Source organism: Balaenoptera musculus, chromosome 7 (genome assembly GCF_009873245.2).
Source record: "Balaenoptera musculus isolate JJ_BM4_2016_0621 chromosome 7, mBalMus1.pri.v3, whole genome shotgun sequence".
NCBI lineage: Eukaryota > Metazoa > Chordata > Mammalia > Artiodactyla > Balaenopteridae > Balaenoptera > Balaenoptera musculus.
This window is the reverse complement of record NC_045791.1, coordinates 68,588,722-68,608,724: the sequence shown is the minus strand read 5'-3', so window position 1 is coordinate 68,608,724 and position 20,003 is coordinate 68,588,722. Positions and strand designations below refer to the sequence as shown.

At 34.3% G+C, this 20,003-nt stretch overlaps 1 protein-coding gene across 4 annotated transcripts in view; it reads right to left on the bottom strand.

The window, feature by feature from the left end:
• Nucleotides 1–20,003, bottom strand: part of PMS1 (PMS1 homolog 1, mismatch repair system component) — a 91,445-nt gene that overhangs the window by 69,715 nt on the left and 1,727 nt on the right. For all 4 annotated transcript variants that reach the window (XR_005020662.1, XM_036858520.1, XM_036858519.1 and 1 more), the window contains 3 exons: nucleotides 16,123–16,274; nucleotides 13,294–13,476; nucleotides 4,002–4,104 (listed from right to left, as the gene is read on the bottom strand). Coding sequence is in view for 3 of the 4 variants with exons in the window: in XM_036858520.1 (XP_036714415.1) it covers nucleotides 4,002–4,104; nucleotides 13,294–13,476; nucleotides 16,123–16,254 (418 nt within the window). In the remaining variant the exon portion in view is untranslated. The remainder of the gene's footprint in view (nucleotides 1–4,001; nucleotides 4,105–13,293; nucleotides 13,477–16,122; nucleotides 16,275–20,003) is intronic.

Sequence of the window (20,003 nt, the reverse complement as noted above, 5' to 3'; positions counted from 1 at the left end):
CCTGTTTACTCATCTGTGTTTTCCACTAGTCTGTGAATTCCTTTCACTCACCTGTGTTCTCCACTAGCCTGTGCAAATATAATGACATATACTGTAGCTGTGGACAGATGGTGGGAAGGAAGGTAGGCAGAAATCAGTAGGGCAAAATATGTGTTTATGAAAAGATGTATGTTGGCTTTTAAATATATGTCTGCATCAAAGACCACACTGTACCTAATCCATATATTAATTGATAAATTATTGCTTCAACAGCTAAAACTATTTTCTCTGAACAAACTGAGAATTACCAGTAAGCCAAGAATTATATATATGTTCAAATAAAACTTAATGATGGAAAACTTTGCTGATTCCAAATGAAATGTATATCCTTAAAAAAAGTACCAAGTAATACTGGCCAATAGGGAGGAGGCCCTAGTATACTATCATATTTTACAAGAGAACTGCTCAGCTCTCTAACTTTAGCACATTCTATAAACACCAGAATTAAACTGCAGTCTGTAATATGCTCCCTGTTATATTTTTACATGACCCTATGTTATGCCATTTATAAAAGCAGCTATTTATATTCCTAATGTAAAGAGGTATGGTTGCTTGACTATATCAGAGTTTTCTTAAACTATTTAATGAATAAAGTTCCATTCTCAACATGAAAAAAAAAATCCTTCAACACATGCACAATCACACATAGCAGGGATTTACAAAGAACATGATGCTTTACTCTAATAACAGAGTAGGGAAAGGATATACCCTGATCACAGTACTTTAAATATACTACTTTTGATATCTGAGAAATTCCTAAGGCAGAAGTACTAGGAGGTGTTAAAAGAATATGTCCAGGAGGGTAAATCAATTTAGAAAGCTTAATGCTGATTATCTAGGGTAAAGAGAATAGAAGCGATGACAGAAAAAAGATATGGCCAAAACAAATAATTTAGTCAGAGTTCTTAGTAAAAGAATTTAAAAGCTAGAAGTTTATTTTTACATTTCTTGTTAATTTTAAAAACGTCTTAGAACTGAACAGAAGGGTAATTTAAAATGACATTCTATTAAACACATAAATCATTTTAAATGATTAAATTAATCCATAAAACAAATACCTACATCTGGAAAAACCAGAACTGGAATCTCTAGCAAAACTATTCTTAAACATTTTAAAACATGTTTTAAAGGGGTAATGAATTTTCCAATGCCTAAGAAAGATTTTGTTGTAAGTTGTCCCTGCACCTACAGTTAGGCTATCTACAGGTGTCATCATCCTATCAGATGATATGAGGAGTAACTGTTAAGCAAGTATATTCACACCACAGCAGAAATCAATCTACAAGAACCCTAAATGCACAGGTATTAATTAGGATGGTTGTACTGTAGTTTTATCTTACACAGAAAATATTTAAATGACAGGTGGTGAAATGTGAGTCTGTGATTCAATCACTCAAAAACTATCAGCACTAAGGCAATATAAATGTAAAAGACTTTTGAAAGTGCTTGTGGATTTTTATATGTCTACATAGAGCAATAAGAAACTAAGAGTTTGACTTTTTGTTGTTTTCCTAGGCAACCGGCTGTAATTGGGGAAAAAAAGTGAGTTATGAAAGGCAGTAACTGGTTTCGCAAATGTTGACCTTCTAAGTGGGTAGTTTCTTAAGATAAAAGGAATATGCTAAAGAAAATAAGGTTCATTTATTGACTGTAGAAATTTCTAAATATGCTTACGTGGTCTCACTAAAGTAGAGAAGACTCACGTCAGCAAGAAAAAAAAATCAATAAGCGAATGGGCAAAGATCAGAAGGATTCCACATTTAAGGACTGTTATTTCATAGTTCCCATGGAGATGAATACAGAAAAGCATGAGAAGTGTGAGTGATGCAGAGCCACTGGCCATCCAGATTAGACTGGCTACTACCAAGATAAAAATAAATACAATTAAGTTTTATAAGGTGACTAGATTACTTCAAAGTACTCCATAGGCTAGCCACTCAAATATCTCCTAATGGTTTCTTAATCTAAACTCCCAAGAACTGGGGTCAGAGCATTTCTGAATAGGGACAATATTAAAAAATGTCTTCTCCTTGTCTTTATCTTCAGTACATAAAAAAGAAAAAGAATCACAATCTATTACTTTTAATTAAAACATGTACAATATAATACATCAAATTAAATCACTATTAGACTTGAGCTCATTTTTATTAACTGAATAAATGAGAAAAAAGTGTGTTTTCTTAAGAGTTCCTATTAACTCTTTATGTAGATGCAAAAATAATTCTTAATGGGCAAAAGTAATCAGTAACTAATTTGAGGATTTATAAAATAAGAGAAAGAATGAGAAAATTTGGTATCAGTATTAAGATACAAGAAAATAAATTTCAATGAAGACAAACAGAAGTCATTTGAAAAAAAATAAATCCAATAATTTAACATGAAAACTGGAGGGAAGAAATCACAGAAAAAAATATAGTGCTTTGACAGGGAGATCAGCTCGGTGCTTTGTGACCACCTAGAGGGGTGGGAGGGAGACGCAAGAGGGAGGGGATATGGGGATATAAGTATATGTATAGCTTATTCACTTTGTTATACAGCAGAAACTAACACAACAATGTAAAGCAATTATACTCTAATAAAGATGTTTAAAAATATATATATATAGTGCTTTGATAAATTACAATGAGGAACGCAAAAATTTTAAATGAACTTACAACAAAATTGGAAGTACAAATAACAAAAACAAACCCCCAACAACAACAGAAGTCCCTTTTCAGATCTAATAATTCTTTTGCACATGACTCTAAACAGGGCACATCTTTAATATTCTCTCAAATTTACAGATCCCATTACCAGAAGTTAGTAGCATGAAAAAGATTAGAGGAAATATGTGAAACTCAAGCCTGAAGAGATTTTTTTCCTTTAGAAGTAAATAAGAAGTAGAGGAACTTAAAAACAATAAGATGTCAATTAAAACGTACTAAAATTACATAAGTGTATAAAACACTATAAAGAACTAAATTACAGGACTTCCCTGGCAGTCCCGTGGTTAAGACTCTGCGCTTCCAATGCAGGGGGTGTAGCTTCAATCCATGGTTGGGGAACTAAGATCCCACAGGCCATGTGGCGTGTGTAGCCAAAAAAATTAATAAATAAATACAAATTTTTTAAAAGTTAAAAAAAAATGTAAAAAAAAAGAACTAAATTACAAATAGAATATTATACTTAAATATGATATAATTTATAATATATTTATTTGCTTCAAATAATATAGAAAGGAAGGAAGTGGCCGAGAGTATTAGATGAAACATTAGCAATGAGTTGATAACTACTGAAACTGAGTGATGGGTACTCCATTCCAGGGGTCCTCAACTCCCAGGCCGTGGACCACTACCAGTCCATGGCCTATGAGGAACCAGGCCGTACAGCAGGAAGTGAGTGGCGGGCGAGCGAGCAAAGTGTCATCTGCCGCTCCCCATCGCTTGCGTTCACCACCACCCCCACCCGTGTCTGTGAAAAAACTGTCTTCCACAAGACTGGTCCCTGGTGCCAAAAACGTTGGGGACCGCTGCTCTATTCTATCTACTTGTACATATGTTTGAAGTTTTCCATAAACAGGTATATTTTAAATTAATTATTTAATCATAATATCTTGATATGAAGGTTTATTATCATGATTACTAAATCAATAATGTTTTAGGCATTTAAAGAAAATATTATCCTTCATATATAAAGAAGACACTAGTGATCCAGCAATAGTAAAACAACTGCTCTTAAGAGTTTTACAGAATAACTAATCCATATTGTTGCTCAAAGTCTTTCACACAGTTCCTCCTGAGGACAACTCTACGTATTTAAAAGATTAGCAGGTAAAGTAAGGCTGAATGTTCACTTGGAAGTTAACCAGCCTTTATCAGAAACAAACCCAAAGCAATACATTTGAATTTAAGGAGTAAACAATTTTTTAAAAACAAACAATTAAGACAGAAAAGGCAAAGAATGCTACAAAGCTTCTCTCTTACCTTGACCAAGATGTGATGGTTTTTGAGAAATTATGTGGCCACTGCCATCTAAAACATACTGGGTGCTAAAATTATCAGCAGCTGTCCTTGTTGTAATTAAAACCTGGAATAAGAAAAACTCTAATAAAATTATGATTTTAGTTATTGCAGTGGGCTTATTATAAAATTAGATTTAAAATAATAATTACACATTTCCTTGATTGATAGAAGTTTTACTTAATAAGGTCTTACAACCATTTCTCTTGAAATATTCCTTAGAGTTACATTAATAAGCAATAGGCTAGCTTACATTTTCTATGTTGCAAATTACCGATTTTTATTTCAAATATTTTACTTTAATTAAAACACACACAAATCAGTATACTTGAAATGGCTATTTGTATTGTATGTATTAAGTGACTTACATCTGTAAAATCAAATCAACTGCATTAGGGAAGCTTGCTTTTTAACAGACAATTTCCATAAATTTGTTGGCAAAGTGAAAAATCCTTTTGTAAAGTGATCATTCCCTCCTTCCTTTATATTCTGATAAAACTGCACTTCTCTATTTCAAGTTAATGGTTCAAAGGAATAAAAATAAATAAATTATACATATATGTATATTTACGGGCAGTTTTTTCTTAAACCCAAGCTTAGAACTCATTGTTTTAAATGTAAAATTTTTATTAATTAAAAAAACTAGCATTAAAACATGTAAGAAAGGATTCCATTCAGCATGAAAATATTTCCTAAGATGTTATAGTCATAGAAATATAAATTTTAAGAATGTCTGAACTCTTCTGAGCCATCCTCACCCTCAGCTTTCTATTTACCTACTTTGTGAGATTACTAGAAGAGTACATGCTATAACAGTAGTAAAACATTCCATTATCAGAAAATACCATAGGTGGGGAGTGGGAATGCTGGCCAAAAAAAAAGCAGGGTGGATTCAGAAAAGGGTAGCCTCCTCATATTTCTAGTGAGTAATGTTGATTCAAAAGTGGGAGCAATCTTTCTCAGCCATCCATGAACTCAGCAGAGCTATCTTAAAATAAATCTATATAATTTAGAAAGAAGCCACAAATATACAGCTCCACTGTTGGAACTCATCCAGGTCCAGTTGGGTCTACATTTGATGGTTCTGTCACCAAGTCCTAACCATGCCCTGATTTCTGGTAGACCAGATGGCTCTGTGGAACATGTGGGTACCATGAAGGGAAAACCAGAGTCACCACAAAAAAAATTTGGTTTCTCTAGCTTACAGTACTAGTAGAGTCTATTAGGTTCTGTCTAAGGGTGAGGTCCATAAAATCCTTATTAGAGGCTCATTGCTGCAGGCTGCTATTTCTGTCAAAACTGTTCCCTCAAAGAGTTGTACGTGAAACAAAGTTGTGAGCCTCTGTATACACTTAAGTGATTATTCTACTTCTTCTAAAAATATATTCCATGGCTCAAAAGTTGTATTTTAAAAGTTTTCCTGATAACCAATCTCAATCTTCCCACGTACATCCCAACTCTATTGTGTCCAATAGTGATTTCCCCTAGTAGTTTGTTTAAAACAAAGAAAACAGAAATTGCTAGAGATTTTCTTTCCTGTTTCTAATTTAATTACTCTATGATTGTCCCTTTAAAAACAATTGTACATTTAACCAACCACTTCTCCAAAATGCCAAGGTCAACTGAATTCTATTTCTCTTCTCCAAAGAGCTAGCCACCTGACCTAAAGCTGGTGTCACTGAGCAAAGGCAGCCCTGAAACTCTGAGTTCTAGTACTAACTCTGCCAGTGGCTTGCTAGATGGTCCTGAATAAATGATTACACTATCATTTTAAGAGGACGGTGATGATAAGATGAAGATGATGCTAATACTTTATAAGGTTACATGGGTTTTTGTGTTAACTACTTAAGAGCATTTTACAGATATTAACATGTTCATCCTTTAAACACATTAGTGAATAATAAATATACTCCAGCCAAGATGAATAAACTGAAGTGCTAAAAAACAAAATAGGACCTTAGTGGTCATAACGTAACATTTATGTTATAGTAAAAAAAAGAGAACACAATATTGTTTTCCAACGTCAAAATTTTAAAAACTAGAATGTTTAGGGTACTATGAAATTTATTTAGATAGGAAATCCTTTGCAATTCACTTCAAAAGACAGTGAAGGATAACACGCCTAAGCACGTTTCACAAATTCATGAAATACAGTGTGTTCCTCAAAGGAAGGAATTGTATTTCAAGAGTTCATTTCATCATATGACCCTGTGTCCTGGGCAGGAAACCTTTCTTTGGACGAGGCACAGGTTCAGAATGTGTTAGCTGTGAAGCAGCTAACACATTCCAATCTGTAGTAACTCCACCATCAGGAGCATCTCCAATATTACAAATTATTACTGGTGCTTCCTACTAGAGACATTGAGGAACTGTGGCAGTGAATGAATCTAGTGGTGTCAAGAAAAGAAATAAATAAATTTATTTTAAAGAATTTTAAAATGAGAGGTTTATTTTAAAAGAAGTTTTAGAAGTCCTTAGAGGTTATATTAGTTATCAGTTATTAAAAACTGTCTGTCTGGTCCAGTTACTGAGTTTCAAGAAATTATAGTACTATTACAAAGTTAAAATTACATAAAAGCATTTAAACTTTAGATAAGCACAATTTTTCTCAATGTTTTAGAAAGAAAGTAAATTGAAAAGCTTAGGATGTATCCTAGCAATTCATGAGAAAAAAATATCCTCTCTTGACAAAAATTCAATGAAGATAATCATATTAAAGTTTTGTAGGGTTTTTTGTTTTGTTTTTGCTGACTTTTGGACAAATACTTCGGCACAAAAACACGAATCTGAAAACTAAGGTAAATGGTCCTCAGGATTCAGCTAAAATATGGACTGTGTATGGATCACTGAAATGTCTTTTTCTTTCTCTGTGTGAGTATGCCTGCCTGCCTGTGCATAACTGTATACTATGATTTCAGAGCCTTCCTCCAGATAGTCCACTGAGGGGGACTAGCAACAGGGAGATCTTGGCCCTGGCTTTTCTCCTTTCAGCAGAGTTTTATTATTTGTGAGAAGGCTGCATTTATTTAGGAAGCAGGATATACCAAGTGTTTCAAAAATCCTGTGCCTATTCTAATTAAAGCCCTACCACAATGGCTCTAAAGGACACAGCAGGTATCCTACACTGTGGAACAGGAAGCAGGAAACAGCAGAATGAAGCTAGAGGCTTCCCTCTACTACTCTTTTACAGCTATGTGGAACCACAGATAAGGGCATCCCAACTCCCATCTTCAAAACAGAATGACTTAGCTTCTCATTCTGCCCCCCTTAAGCCATGGAGGTTTAATGTAACATAAAACAAAAACAAATCTATACATCCCTTATCATCTCATCACAAAATGTATAATGAACTTGATAGATCAAAATAACACACAGCACATTATAACCACTTCAAAAAATTTGGATGAATGAATCAATAAACATGAGTTTTATGCAAGAGGATGGCTGGCAACTCCTCTAATTCTTCCCAGGGAAAAAACAAGAGAAAAAAAGTGAACTTAAGCTACAGAATAAAGACCATTGGTGAGAATTAGAAGGAATTTACCTAGGAATGGCGGTTAAATTTTAGAAAGGATTTCCTGAAAACGTTGAGGAGTCTGCATAAACTTTGAAAGTTAAGGTGAAATACTGCTTACCAACAAGAGAATGAGCAAGTCTGATGACGCCATCACCTTACGTGATACCAACGCATGCTACTTTTCACATTCAAGTCCAGAATAAAAATAACTTTCATCTGCATGGCACATGACCATATTCTAGACACTTTAATACATATTATTTCATTTAACCCTCAAATCATTATCTGCACTTTATAGATTAAAAAAAAAATTGGCTCTCGGAAAAGTGAACCTGTTTTATGCCTTTGGCCAACTCTCTTATTTAAACTCTTGGAAATGATAATTAGGCTTCTGAATCTTCGTCCAGAGTGTGTTCTAATTTGAAGAAAACAAAACATATCAAAACTGTTCTGTATTCCTCTGAAAACTGAGATGCAATTTAGCCTCCATTTAAAATCTATTTCAAAAAACTTATGAGTTTCTCATATATTTCCTTGGAGAAAAAAAGATCATTTTTAACATAATGTATATAAAATACCAGCCTAAAAGGAAATAAAATCTTGTATTGTGTGCTTTATTATGTAACAGGAAGAATATATACAAAGAGTCTTCTTAAAAAATTTTATGAACAGGTCAAAACAGGATTTTCACTATTTCTAGCTCATTCTAGTCAGTATACTTAGTAATTAGTATCAGGAATTTAACACTGAAGACTGACAAATATCCCAAAATTATTGCTCCACAAACAACAATAAATTTCAAGAGAAGTTATGCTTGATGTACAATTTTTAAAAAACCGTATCAATTTGTTTCAGTCACTGACACCTTCATCACAGATTATGGAAGCAGTAATTCCAGTTTTAAATACCAATAGATCACTCTGTAGATATAAATTTTTTTTTTACTCTTTTGGACTGTTTAAGATTGGAAGTCATTTTATAATTGACAAATTAGGAAAACTGCCCATTCTTTTAAAATGTATAAACAAAAAAACAGAATTAGATGTATTTTAAATTTCTTCAGCCAATTTTGCTGAAAGTCTACTTAATTTTTTCTTTTTATAACTAAAATTATTAACATCTTTAAAATAATCTAACAAAAAATAATTTCAACAGTTTTGGATGATGGCTGTTTAATAGTGTGACAAAATTATATCCCAATTGCATATTATCAATCTACCGAGTCTGAGATGATTTACATCTGTATGACTTTAAAATTATCTACGTCAGTTAGTCTGGCAGATAAAATGACCAAGTCACTAATTTTTATTATGTAACTGCAATCTCTATCCAAAGATTTTCAAAATAAGTTGGAGCCTTTAAAATAAACATGCAACTTCTATACCTGAAACTTCAATTATTTCTGAATGATAAAGAATATTGTTTAAAAAGTGAATTTTTTCCCCAAAGAAGCACTCATTAATTTGCCTTGCTGAATAACAATTTTTAATTTTTAAATGTAATTGACCTTAAAAACCAGGTATTACTTTCTGTGTTTCTGAAATACTATTCAGAACCCTCCCATATAATTTTCAACTTGACTACTCCTTGATAACCTCTCTATTGAGCACTGTGGGCCTGAGTATATTTATTATTTTAATATGAGGTATTTTTAAACTTATAAATACCTTTATAACCATGCTAGTAAGAAAGCAGCATGACCTACTGTAGAAAACTCATTACTGAGAAGCATGAAATTGTGAATGAATTTTTGGCCTTGCCATGGATATATTATGTGTCTCTAAACAGGTCACAATTTTCATATTCCATTTACTTCACTGTGCACAGTTCCTCTGAAGTAAACTACTTAGCACAGAACCCTGCATACAGTAGATACTGAAATATTAGCCAACTGATTATTAGACTGTGTTTTGAAGTTGGGGTGAGAAAACCTGGCATTTGGCTTCACAAGACCTCGTTTTCCTTATCAGTAATATAAGGAGACTAAACCATAAAAGACTGAGATGGAGACCAGCACTGGGGAGTGCTCCAGAGATGATCACTTGTGGGGGCAGGGCAGAAAGAGAAGTGAGGCTGTGCCACGGTCACAAGGCCTTGGCAGACGCCAGGAGGGCACTCTGGAGCAGAAACAGCATGGCAGAGGTGCTTCTGAATTAGAATAAGGCCCTTACAACCCCGCATCAACTAGTCAGTCATTGGATGCAGGTTGCCCTGTATGAGGTGGGTAAGGGTCCACTACTAATACAAGAGTCCCCTTTATAAGAAACAATCAAATCTAAATCATCAAAAAATCTGTGACAAAATAGTACTTACTGTAAGATTCCATTCAGATCAACTTCAAGTACAGGTATGACTAATCTATGTTGATAGAGATCAGAATAGCCATTACCTTTGAGGTGTACTAAATGGGAGGGGACATGAGAGAAAACTTCAGGGATGCTGATAATGGTCTAAATCTTGATCTGAAGTATACATACATAAATATTAACACACACACACACACACACACACACACACACACTTATCTATGTGTGATTTTCCCAAAGACCTATAAGAAAAGAGAGTCCATAAAATACTGGAAAATTTTCTAAGATAAACACTTGACATTGCAATATGTAAACTGAACATAATTTTTTTTAAAGCTTATAGATTTCTATTATTGTGATACTTTGACAATTTTTTTATTCCTTTTGTGATTTTGATGAACAAAATTACTTTAAATATTTACACTTAAGGCATTCAAATGCCTCAAAAATAAAACAAGGCAAAATGATAAACCTGGATATCAAGTGGGCTTAAGTAATCAAATAAAAAAACAAGATAGAGAGTATCACTGGATAAGGACTTGCAAAACTGCCATCTAAAATCAGAACTACAGTGAAAATTTGGAGAAATCATGGCTGATGTACAATGTATTTTAAAAGACTAAGTATAGTACTGCCACCTAGCAGACAAAGTTGATAATGACCAACTTCAGTTCTGAAAGGTTATTATATACATCTTATAGAAAATACAGAAAAGCTGAACAATATATTATTCAACAATACTTGCCAAAATAAAGCTTAACAACTATCTGCCAAATTTGGACGACAGCTAAAAAAGCGAATACTTTTATTCTCAAACAAATTATATGATTTCTAAAATAGCCACTGAGAACTCCAACAGTAGTACTAGCACTGGGAGCTTCAAAGCTTCCTTGGTACAAATCCCACCCCATTTTAAAAACAGACTCTTTGTACAAGATTCTAGGGCTATAGGTTCCCATATACAGTCTCTGGGGATAAAAATGGGCAATGGCCAGTTGTACCCTCTAGTTGCTCTTCCCTAAAATCTATTTGGAAACTCAGTGAACTCTAAATAAAGCAAGAGCTGAGAAAGATAGAGAAAGCACACGGTGTGCTAGATTTTGGATAGAGATTTTAAGCAGAATGCACTTAACGAATGACAAGGTCTTTCCTTCTTTAGTGATGTCTGAACATCTGGATTATAACAAGCAAGGGCCCTTAGTCCTCTGTGCTAGAACAGCAAAACCTCCCACTTTAACCCCCACCTCTTCCCCAACCCACAACTTTTCTTTCTTACATAGGCATCAGCTTACAGAGCCCCGAAGTCAAAGAGTAAGTGAATAGCTAGCTGGGACCCTTTCCACAGAAAACAGAAAACCTACACTTTGCCAGCATTCTAAAGGCAGAAGGGCCAAGGGAAGACCAAAATAAGCCTGGAGAATATATCATTGCTGGGGAGACTAGGCTACTAAATAAAGAAATAGCAACAATATCTCATGTCCTTGCCACTTTTCTGGGACAATAAGTATAAAGTCCTATCATTTTACTGCACCTGCGCATGCTCACCCAAACAGGGTCTGCCAGCCTAAGCACAAAAGAAAGGATACACAGTCACTGGGCAAACTTAGGTAGCTAAAGAGACGCTCACAATTACCGTGTCACTCACTGGCACCCAGATACTATCACACTATAAAACAGAGCCTAACACACACAGAATAACAGTACAGCACAAAGAAACTAGTGACCAAACATAACTGAGATACATGGAAATGAAGAGATCAAGGTTCTAGATGGGCTTTGCCACAAACTAGTTATGTAACCTAGGGCAGAGGCAGTGACGTATAACTGGTACTATGCAATGGAGTGGGTCAGGCACTGAACTTAAGGGTTCATAGAAATTGAAAACATCTAGCAGTCAGGAGAGCAAAGTTCTAGCTAGGGTTTAGCTCAAGTCAATGCACATCTCTAGAGCACAATCTAGTTATCTGCATTGACTACAGTAGTATTTCCAGAGTGCATTCCACAGCACAACAGAATAACAGTGATATGTGTCTCAATAAAAGAGTTTCATAGTCAAGTAAGTGCAGGAAATGTCTGTACTATAAACCACCAACCTCAGAGATTCACAATGCACTTTAGTACAGTAAAGGCTCTGAGAAGTGCTTATAGTTAAGATACCTGTTTAATTTTAATACTTTTCCAAGTCACTGGATCACTAAACCATTTTTTCCTCTTATAAATGTTACCACTGAAAAACACTCTTTGCCATTCCTCAAAAAATTAAACAGAGTTATAGTAGTCCCCTTTATCTGCGGGAGACATGTTTCAAGACCCCCAATGGATGCCTGAAACTGCAGATAGTATCAAACCCTGTATATACTATGCTTTTTCCTATGTATACATACCTAAGACAAAGTTTAATTTATAAATTAGCCACAGTAAGAGAATACCTGAATTGCTGGCATCACTGCTCTTGCACTTTGGGGCCATTATTAAGTAAAATAAGGGTTCCTTTGAACACAAGCACTATGATACCTTGACAGATCTGATAACCCAGATGGCTAGAAAGTGACTAACAGGCTGGTAGTGTATAAAACGTGGATATGCAAGACAAAGGGATGATACACGTCCCAGGCAGGACAGAGCAGAACTGCACAAAATTTCATCATGCTACTCAGAATGGTGCACAATGTAAAATTTATGAATTATCTGTGGAATTTTTCCACTTAATATTTTCCGACAGTGGTTGACTGTGGTAACTGAAACCATGGAAAGCAAAACCATGGATAAGAGGGGACTATTGGACCATTTGATCCAGTGATTCCACTTCTGGGTATATACCCAAAAAAGTGAAAGCAAGGACTCAAACAGACATCTGTACACCAATATTCATAGCAGCATTATTCACAAGAGCCAAATAGTGGAAACAACCCAAATGTCCATTGACAGATGAATGGATACAACAGAGTATCATTCAGTCTTAAGAAGAATGAAATTCTGATACATGTTACAACATGTATGAGTCTTAAAAACATTATGCTGAGTGAAATAAGCCAGACACAAAACGACAAATAGTGTATGATTTCAATTGTAAGACATACCTAGAACAGTCAAATTCATAGAGACAGAAAGTAGAATACTGGTTACCAGTGGACGGGGGAAAGGAGAATAGAGGTTTATTGTTTAATGGGCATAGTTACAGTTTGGGATGATGAAAAAGTTCTGGAGATGGATGGTGGTGATGCCTACACAACAATGTCAATGTATTTAATACCATTGAACTGTACACTTAAAAATGACTAAAATAGTAAATTTTATGTATATTTTACACAATAGAATGTACATTTTACGCAATAAAAAAAAAACTCTTTGCCAAATTCTGGGTGAGTTGTCTCTTAATTCTAATATTGTGTTATTATGAAACCACTAAAATAGTCAATACAAATTACCTCACCTCAGCTACACAACAAATTGACCCCAAGGCTTCTCCACGAAAACCGTAAGTTGTCAAATTTTCAAGATCTTCATGGCTACTTATTTTTGAGGTATAGTACTTCATTGCCATCACAGGTGCATCATTAGCCTTGATACCCTCACCATTGTCTCGCACCTCAATCTTATCAAATCCATAGTTCTCCTATGAAAGTTAAACAGTACTTTTAGTATATAAGGACATTAAACTATTATCATATTTACAAACAGAATGTAACACAAGTGAAATGGTTTCGTCATTTATCTATCTTTTATGGAAACTTAACATTAAAGAAGTAAGAGTTTAAATTCTTAACTCTACCAATTCCTAGTTATGGTACTATGGGCAAGTCCCTTGTTTTCCTTGGACTCAGATTCAACTGTAAAATAAGGAGATCAGTATGATCTTCAAGGTTCCCTAGAATTGTTTCAGTATGATAGGTATTTATGTTTAAATTTATGTTTGAACTTGCCCAGAAATATTCTTCTAAGTTACATACACCTTTGTATATATAATCTCTCATATAAAACAGAATACCATCACCATCAAAAACACCAGCTGGTTCTACCCACCGAGAGTCTAGCAATCATCATTATTCAATCTGATTTTTAATACTTTGTCCCTGAGCTACTTATTGCTTTCATAAATAAATAAAAATCTGTTACATTATAACTTTCTAAATTTCTTTCTGCAAATAGTCACCTAACAGACTGCTGAGAAAATATAGCTAACTGGCAATCTCAGAGTTTTTAATTTGAAAATGGAGGGAAAAAAACAAATCATAGCTTAATATTGGTAATTTAATACTAAAAATATGCATACGTGACAAATACAAAGCCTAAATTCCTAGAGTGATCACACTTTCTATGAATACCATATTCGAAATTTGGTAGCAAGCTTCTATTGTAAGCTTTACTTCACAAAGTTTATGTGTATGGCCTTAAATGCATGTTATAAAGGGAAAAAAAAATCTTCCTACAATTATAATGACTCTGCTATTTAAAAATAATACTTTTTAATAACCTAAAATTATATAATACTGTGTCATTACTTTTTAGATAAATTAGAAATAAAAGGTGTTGGGGGGAGACACCTAAGATTTAGTTTCTTATCTCTCCCTCCATCTAAAAATTATCTTTCTGGGAATAGCTTGTCTGCTTCATTTTATAGAAAAATAATTAACTATAGAAATGCAAATCTTTCAATATAAATAAGAACTCCAGGCGCCTGAGTAAAATAACACAAAGATCTGTTTAAATGTTTAAAATAATATCTACATGTTTAATTTACTAATTACGAAAACATTCCTAGTCAGAACAGTTATTACTGTATGAAACTATAATGAAACAGATCTTATTATGTAAAGCAACAGACTTGTTTATTCTAAAATTCTACAAAGCAGGAACTGGCAAACGTCAAGAGACTTAAATATGCAGCAGGATAAAAATGTGTACTTCAATTTACTTTTTAAAGAGGACTTCTGTTGGCTCTGTAAAACTATTTCTAAAAACTATGTTTTTCTTCCAAGAACTTTGAGAACAAGACATATGTTTGCCTGCCTAAGATTCTTAAGTTAAATTTGTCAGATATAATTATATAATCCTATTTAACTATTATCAACTGTACTCTAATCAGACTGAACTGACTACATAAAATGTCTAAGAAAAAGAAAATGTCTTTCTTTCAGTTTAATTTTTTCATGTTTATAAAGCTTTTACTATATCATTTAAAATCAAAGTAGCGGTTTGATACACTATAGAACAGCGGTTCTCAGCATCAACTAGAAACTTGTTAGAAACACAAAGTTGGGGCCCTACTTAGAATCTGAAATTCTGCGGCCCAATAACTGTTTTAACAGACTCCCTAAAATTACTGATGTACCCAAATGTTATGAAAACCACTGGCATAGAGGAAAGATCCTGAATGAGTTTTAGAGTCATAAAGACCTGGATTGCAATCTCAGCTCCAGTACTTACTACTTACATGACTTTGGGAAAGTTCTCAGAACCTCAATTATTTATAAAATGAGTATAGCAGTAGCTAATTCATAGAGTTTTTACAAGGAGCAAATGGGTAACATATATATAATATATGCATATGTATATGAAAAGGAAAGGTCTCTTTCCTACAAAGATATTCGTATCAGTAGTCTTTCTAATGCCATAATACCAGAAATAATATGAGTATCTGATAATTTGGAGATTACAAAAAATGTATTCTTACATTCACTCAAATTTATTTACCATTTATGTACCAGATACTGGAGAGGGATAGAGGACACAAAAAAATATAGACCTTACCTCCATGAGCTAGTAACTTATAACAGGGTAAGTAGACCTGAAGACTAATTGTAATACATCATAATAAGACTCATAAGTCATTATTAACTCAAATGATTTAATATGTAGCACTTAAATTTAAAAATGTGAAAACTATGAAGCAACAAGGGACACAGTTCTGAAATAAGATTAGGTAGAAAAAACAAAATTCAAATGAGAATATATAAAACAAGTAAACACAAATAACCAAGGATAAGTATTAGTAGAAAATACAGACAAACTAAATTCATGTTTTATGTGATAGAGTCCTTTAGAATAAGCTTTCCTTTATAATTTCCTTTAATGTTACTGTAACACTGATCTAAATTAAAACTTATTTTTAAAAATTTACTCTTAAACAAGACAAAGGGTTCAATGTCCTAAGAATAATTTACTGGTATATAAAGAAAAGAGGTAATAATTCTAAGGAGAAAACATCTGTCCAACCCTTTTTTGCTTTAAAGGTACTTGGCAGCATCTCAGGGACACTCACCAGTTTAACATCTATGCTTGTGGCACCAGCATCCAAGGAGTTTTCAATGAGCTCTTTTACGACACTGACCACTGAAGTGATTATTTGAGAACTTGAAAGGAGGCGAACTGTTGCTGCCGGCAGCTGTTTCATTCTAGCTTTTAGCAGAGTAGCTAGAAAATAAAATATAAGTTGTAAAAATAAAAATTGTTAAACATTCCTAACAGAACTGATAGCAACAACAGCAGCAATAATATCAACGCGTATTTACTGAGCCTCACTGTATGTCAGGCTCTGCTGTTAAGCACATACAGTATTAAATCATTTATTTCTTACGAATACCCTTTAAAATAGATGCCATTATCATCTCCATATTATAAGACTAAGGCAGAGAGAAATTTGTTGGTAAATCACACTATGTTACTAATTGAAGAATGATAAGAATAATTGTGCAATAAGTGTAATATATGATGTGTCTGGCTAGGAATCACCAGATGGTGCTGTCAACTGATATGCAGATAATGTCAGTCATGTGCCTTAATGGCAGTTGCACTTGAACATCATTAGTCATCTACACATTTTGATGAATTACAACATCTCTTTCAATTATTGAGCTCTTTAGAGTTAGGAAATCTAGACTCTAGAATTACTCTTAATCTAAACTAGTCATACCCAGACATATCATATCAGATTACTATCCTATGCACTACTGTGTCTAAAACATCTTTCTAATCATGTGGCTCCCCAAAGCCAAATTATGATAAAGCTCAAATCCATATGCTGGCCTTCAAGGTCCTTTACATGCCGATCCAACTTGTACATCCAAAATCTCTCTGCCAGTAATTGTTTTAGCCATGAAACCCTTTGTCTGAAACCTTTTCAAACAAAGAAACAAAAAAATTTCATATGGAAAAAAGCACGTATGTAAAATTTGCAGGGAGTGGGGTTTGCATCTACCTTAATGCCCAACTCAGAAAAGATTTCAGGAAAATAAAAAATACTAGTTTGACAACATGCAGTTCCTCTAGAGTCATGATTTTATTTGACAATAAAATGGTGGTGGGGGGGGAGGAGCCCTAGGTACTTCCTTAATTTACCGTGACTAGTTACATGCGCACATGATGATTTGACCCTATGGAATCTAGAGCCAAACAAAACAACAATGCCAAAGACAAACCAAACCAAATAAAAAGGTTTCTGTTTAGGATTCTTTCTCAGGCAACTTAAGATGTAAAACAAGCAGAGTCACATAAAGTTTAAGAATAAGTAACTGAGCAAGAAATCGAGTATAGCCATTACAATGATTACATAAAATTTTAAGGGATGCATTTCTGGGAAGAAGTCAATATACTGAGTTCTGAATGGTGTTAACTGTTCACAATTCATAACTATATTTTGCTTTGTACAAGGCAGAGCTGATTAGCACGATGGAAAAATATGCCACTAATTATTATTATACACTAATAGCTATATAATGTTGAGGAAATTAAAATTAAACTCTAAAACTCAATCACCTAACCTACAAAATAGAGATAATAATGATATCATATGGTTGTGGTGAGAAGTAAATAAGATAATGTATACAACTTATTATAGTGCTTGGCATACACATGCTAAAAAATCCCAGGATCTCTGGACTAAATTGAGTTCCTCCAAACTACTACATGAATACCACACCCCCCAACACATGTCTAACCCCTAGCCCCACAGGAGCTAACCCAGTGGTTGGTATCAGGTTAGGCCTGGGTTTAAGAAGTCTTCTTCCTTAGTTTGAGAGTCCCAGGGATCTAAGAAAAACACTTATCAAGCAAGCTTTGGCGTATAAACCTAGCCTCACCTCAACCTTCCCTCCTTCTGCAGAGATTAATTAATCTCTTTATTAATCTCATCATCTCTGTCTCATTCTCTATAATCTCTCTTCCAAAATCTTCTATTTCTCCCCAGAAAGTCCCTAATTTCATCCCAATCTTCCCCCTCTTCTAGTTCACTGAGATCAAGGCAGACCACAGCATGAACTCTATCTTTACACACTTTACCTCCTCTACCACACTGTGTCCTTTGGTTTCTTAAAATGTCTCCACCTCTACCCATGTTCTTCTTCACTCAGTCTCAGACCAATGTCTCTTTCTATTAAACTAACACTTTCACCTAGTTTCTTTATCTAGTCCCACCCCTCCTCCAGGCCTCTTGGTCTTGAAAACAAAAACAAAAAATTCTTCCCTCAACCCTATTAACTCTATGATTATCTTTTTTCTTTATGAAGCCAAACTTGAATAAGTAACCTGTATTCACCGTCACCAATTCCCTATCACCAACTCAGTTCTAAAACCCTTGCAAAATAGCTTACACAACCACTGTTAGGATTTTGTTTTCTTCAAGTTCACCAATGAGCTCTTAAATCATCAAATTCTTTTCTCAGGATTCATGTTCCTTGATATCCCTGAAGCATGTGACATTGATGATACTGCCTATCCTCAAGGATTATACCATCCATCAATACCTCTTGGATCTCTTCATGTTTTCTTCACTCTCTTCCCAGAAAAATGGGCATTCCCTAATCCCTCTCCCCTCTTCTTATATACCCAAAACCCTATAACCTTAGATGTTATAGAATAACATCTAAATCTACATCCCAACAGTGATCTCTCTCTTCCCAAGACAGGCATTTCTTATAATCAGTGTCACTGCTACCTCAAAAGGTTTATAAAATAGAACTTATCTTCTTGTTCTGCCCTCCATACCTCCCACTTAACTTTGCTATTTCTCTTAATAACTCACTGTTCTTTGTGACCAAGGTCAAAAACTTCAATCTTCCTTTACCAGCAATCCCACCCTATTTGCACCTCCATTTTCTCCTAATGCAATACTACCTATCATTCTAGACCCGGTTTCAATATCATTTGTAACATAGTCCTTTCTGATCACCCAGCCAGGAATGACCCTTTCCTCCCATTCCGAAAGAACTTGGCTTGCTTATCACACCCCTGTCCTGATCTATACAACCTCTGAATGCACGGAATTATATAATTCTGGATGCAACACAGAGTAATCAGAGTACTTCACTCAAGGTGAGTACTTCATAATTATTAATGAAGTGGCCACGAAAAATAATTTTATCGGCACCTACCTCATGCCAAGGTAAACATTAGGAAAAGCAACCTCCTTCCCAGCAAGTCACCATTGCCTTAACTCCTTCCCTTTATGTATTCTATTTTAACTGGACTCCATATCATCTCCTTCATCACTTGTATCTCCTAACCAGGCTTTTTTCTAGAATCCAGGGCCTTATTTCCAACTACTTTCTAAATATCATCATTTAGATGACAGAAAGGCACCCTAAATTCAACATGTCTCAAAGAGATCAGATCTTTCTCTAATTAACTGTCTTTCTTGCTATATTTATTTGATAATACAAATAACAGCTAACATAAGTTACTTAAATACATATATAAAATTATTCCAGTTAATCCTCACAACAAGCTTATGTATAGTATCATTCCTCTATCACAAACAGGATTTAAAAGCTTGATCGCTTGTTCCAAGATCACACAACTATTAAGTGACAGATGCACACCTGCATATTTTGTCATGTTTGACTCCAAAGGCTATGTTCATCCAGTCTCACAAAGCAAAATTAGAAACCTTGAGTCATCCTTGAAATTCTCCTCACTCTCTACATCCTGCCACCCACTCCTGTCTATCTTACTACCTAAATATTTCTCAAATAGTTCTTTCCTCTCTATCCCTATGGCTTTTGCCTTTGTTCAGCCCTTCAACAATTTTCCCCTGACCTATTGCAATAACCAGCTAATTGACAGCTTGCCTAGAATCTCAACCACCTACAGGATTCTTTCTATAATTTACATTTAATCATGTTGCTATCCTACTCAAAATTTTATAGA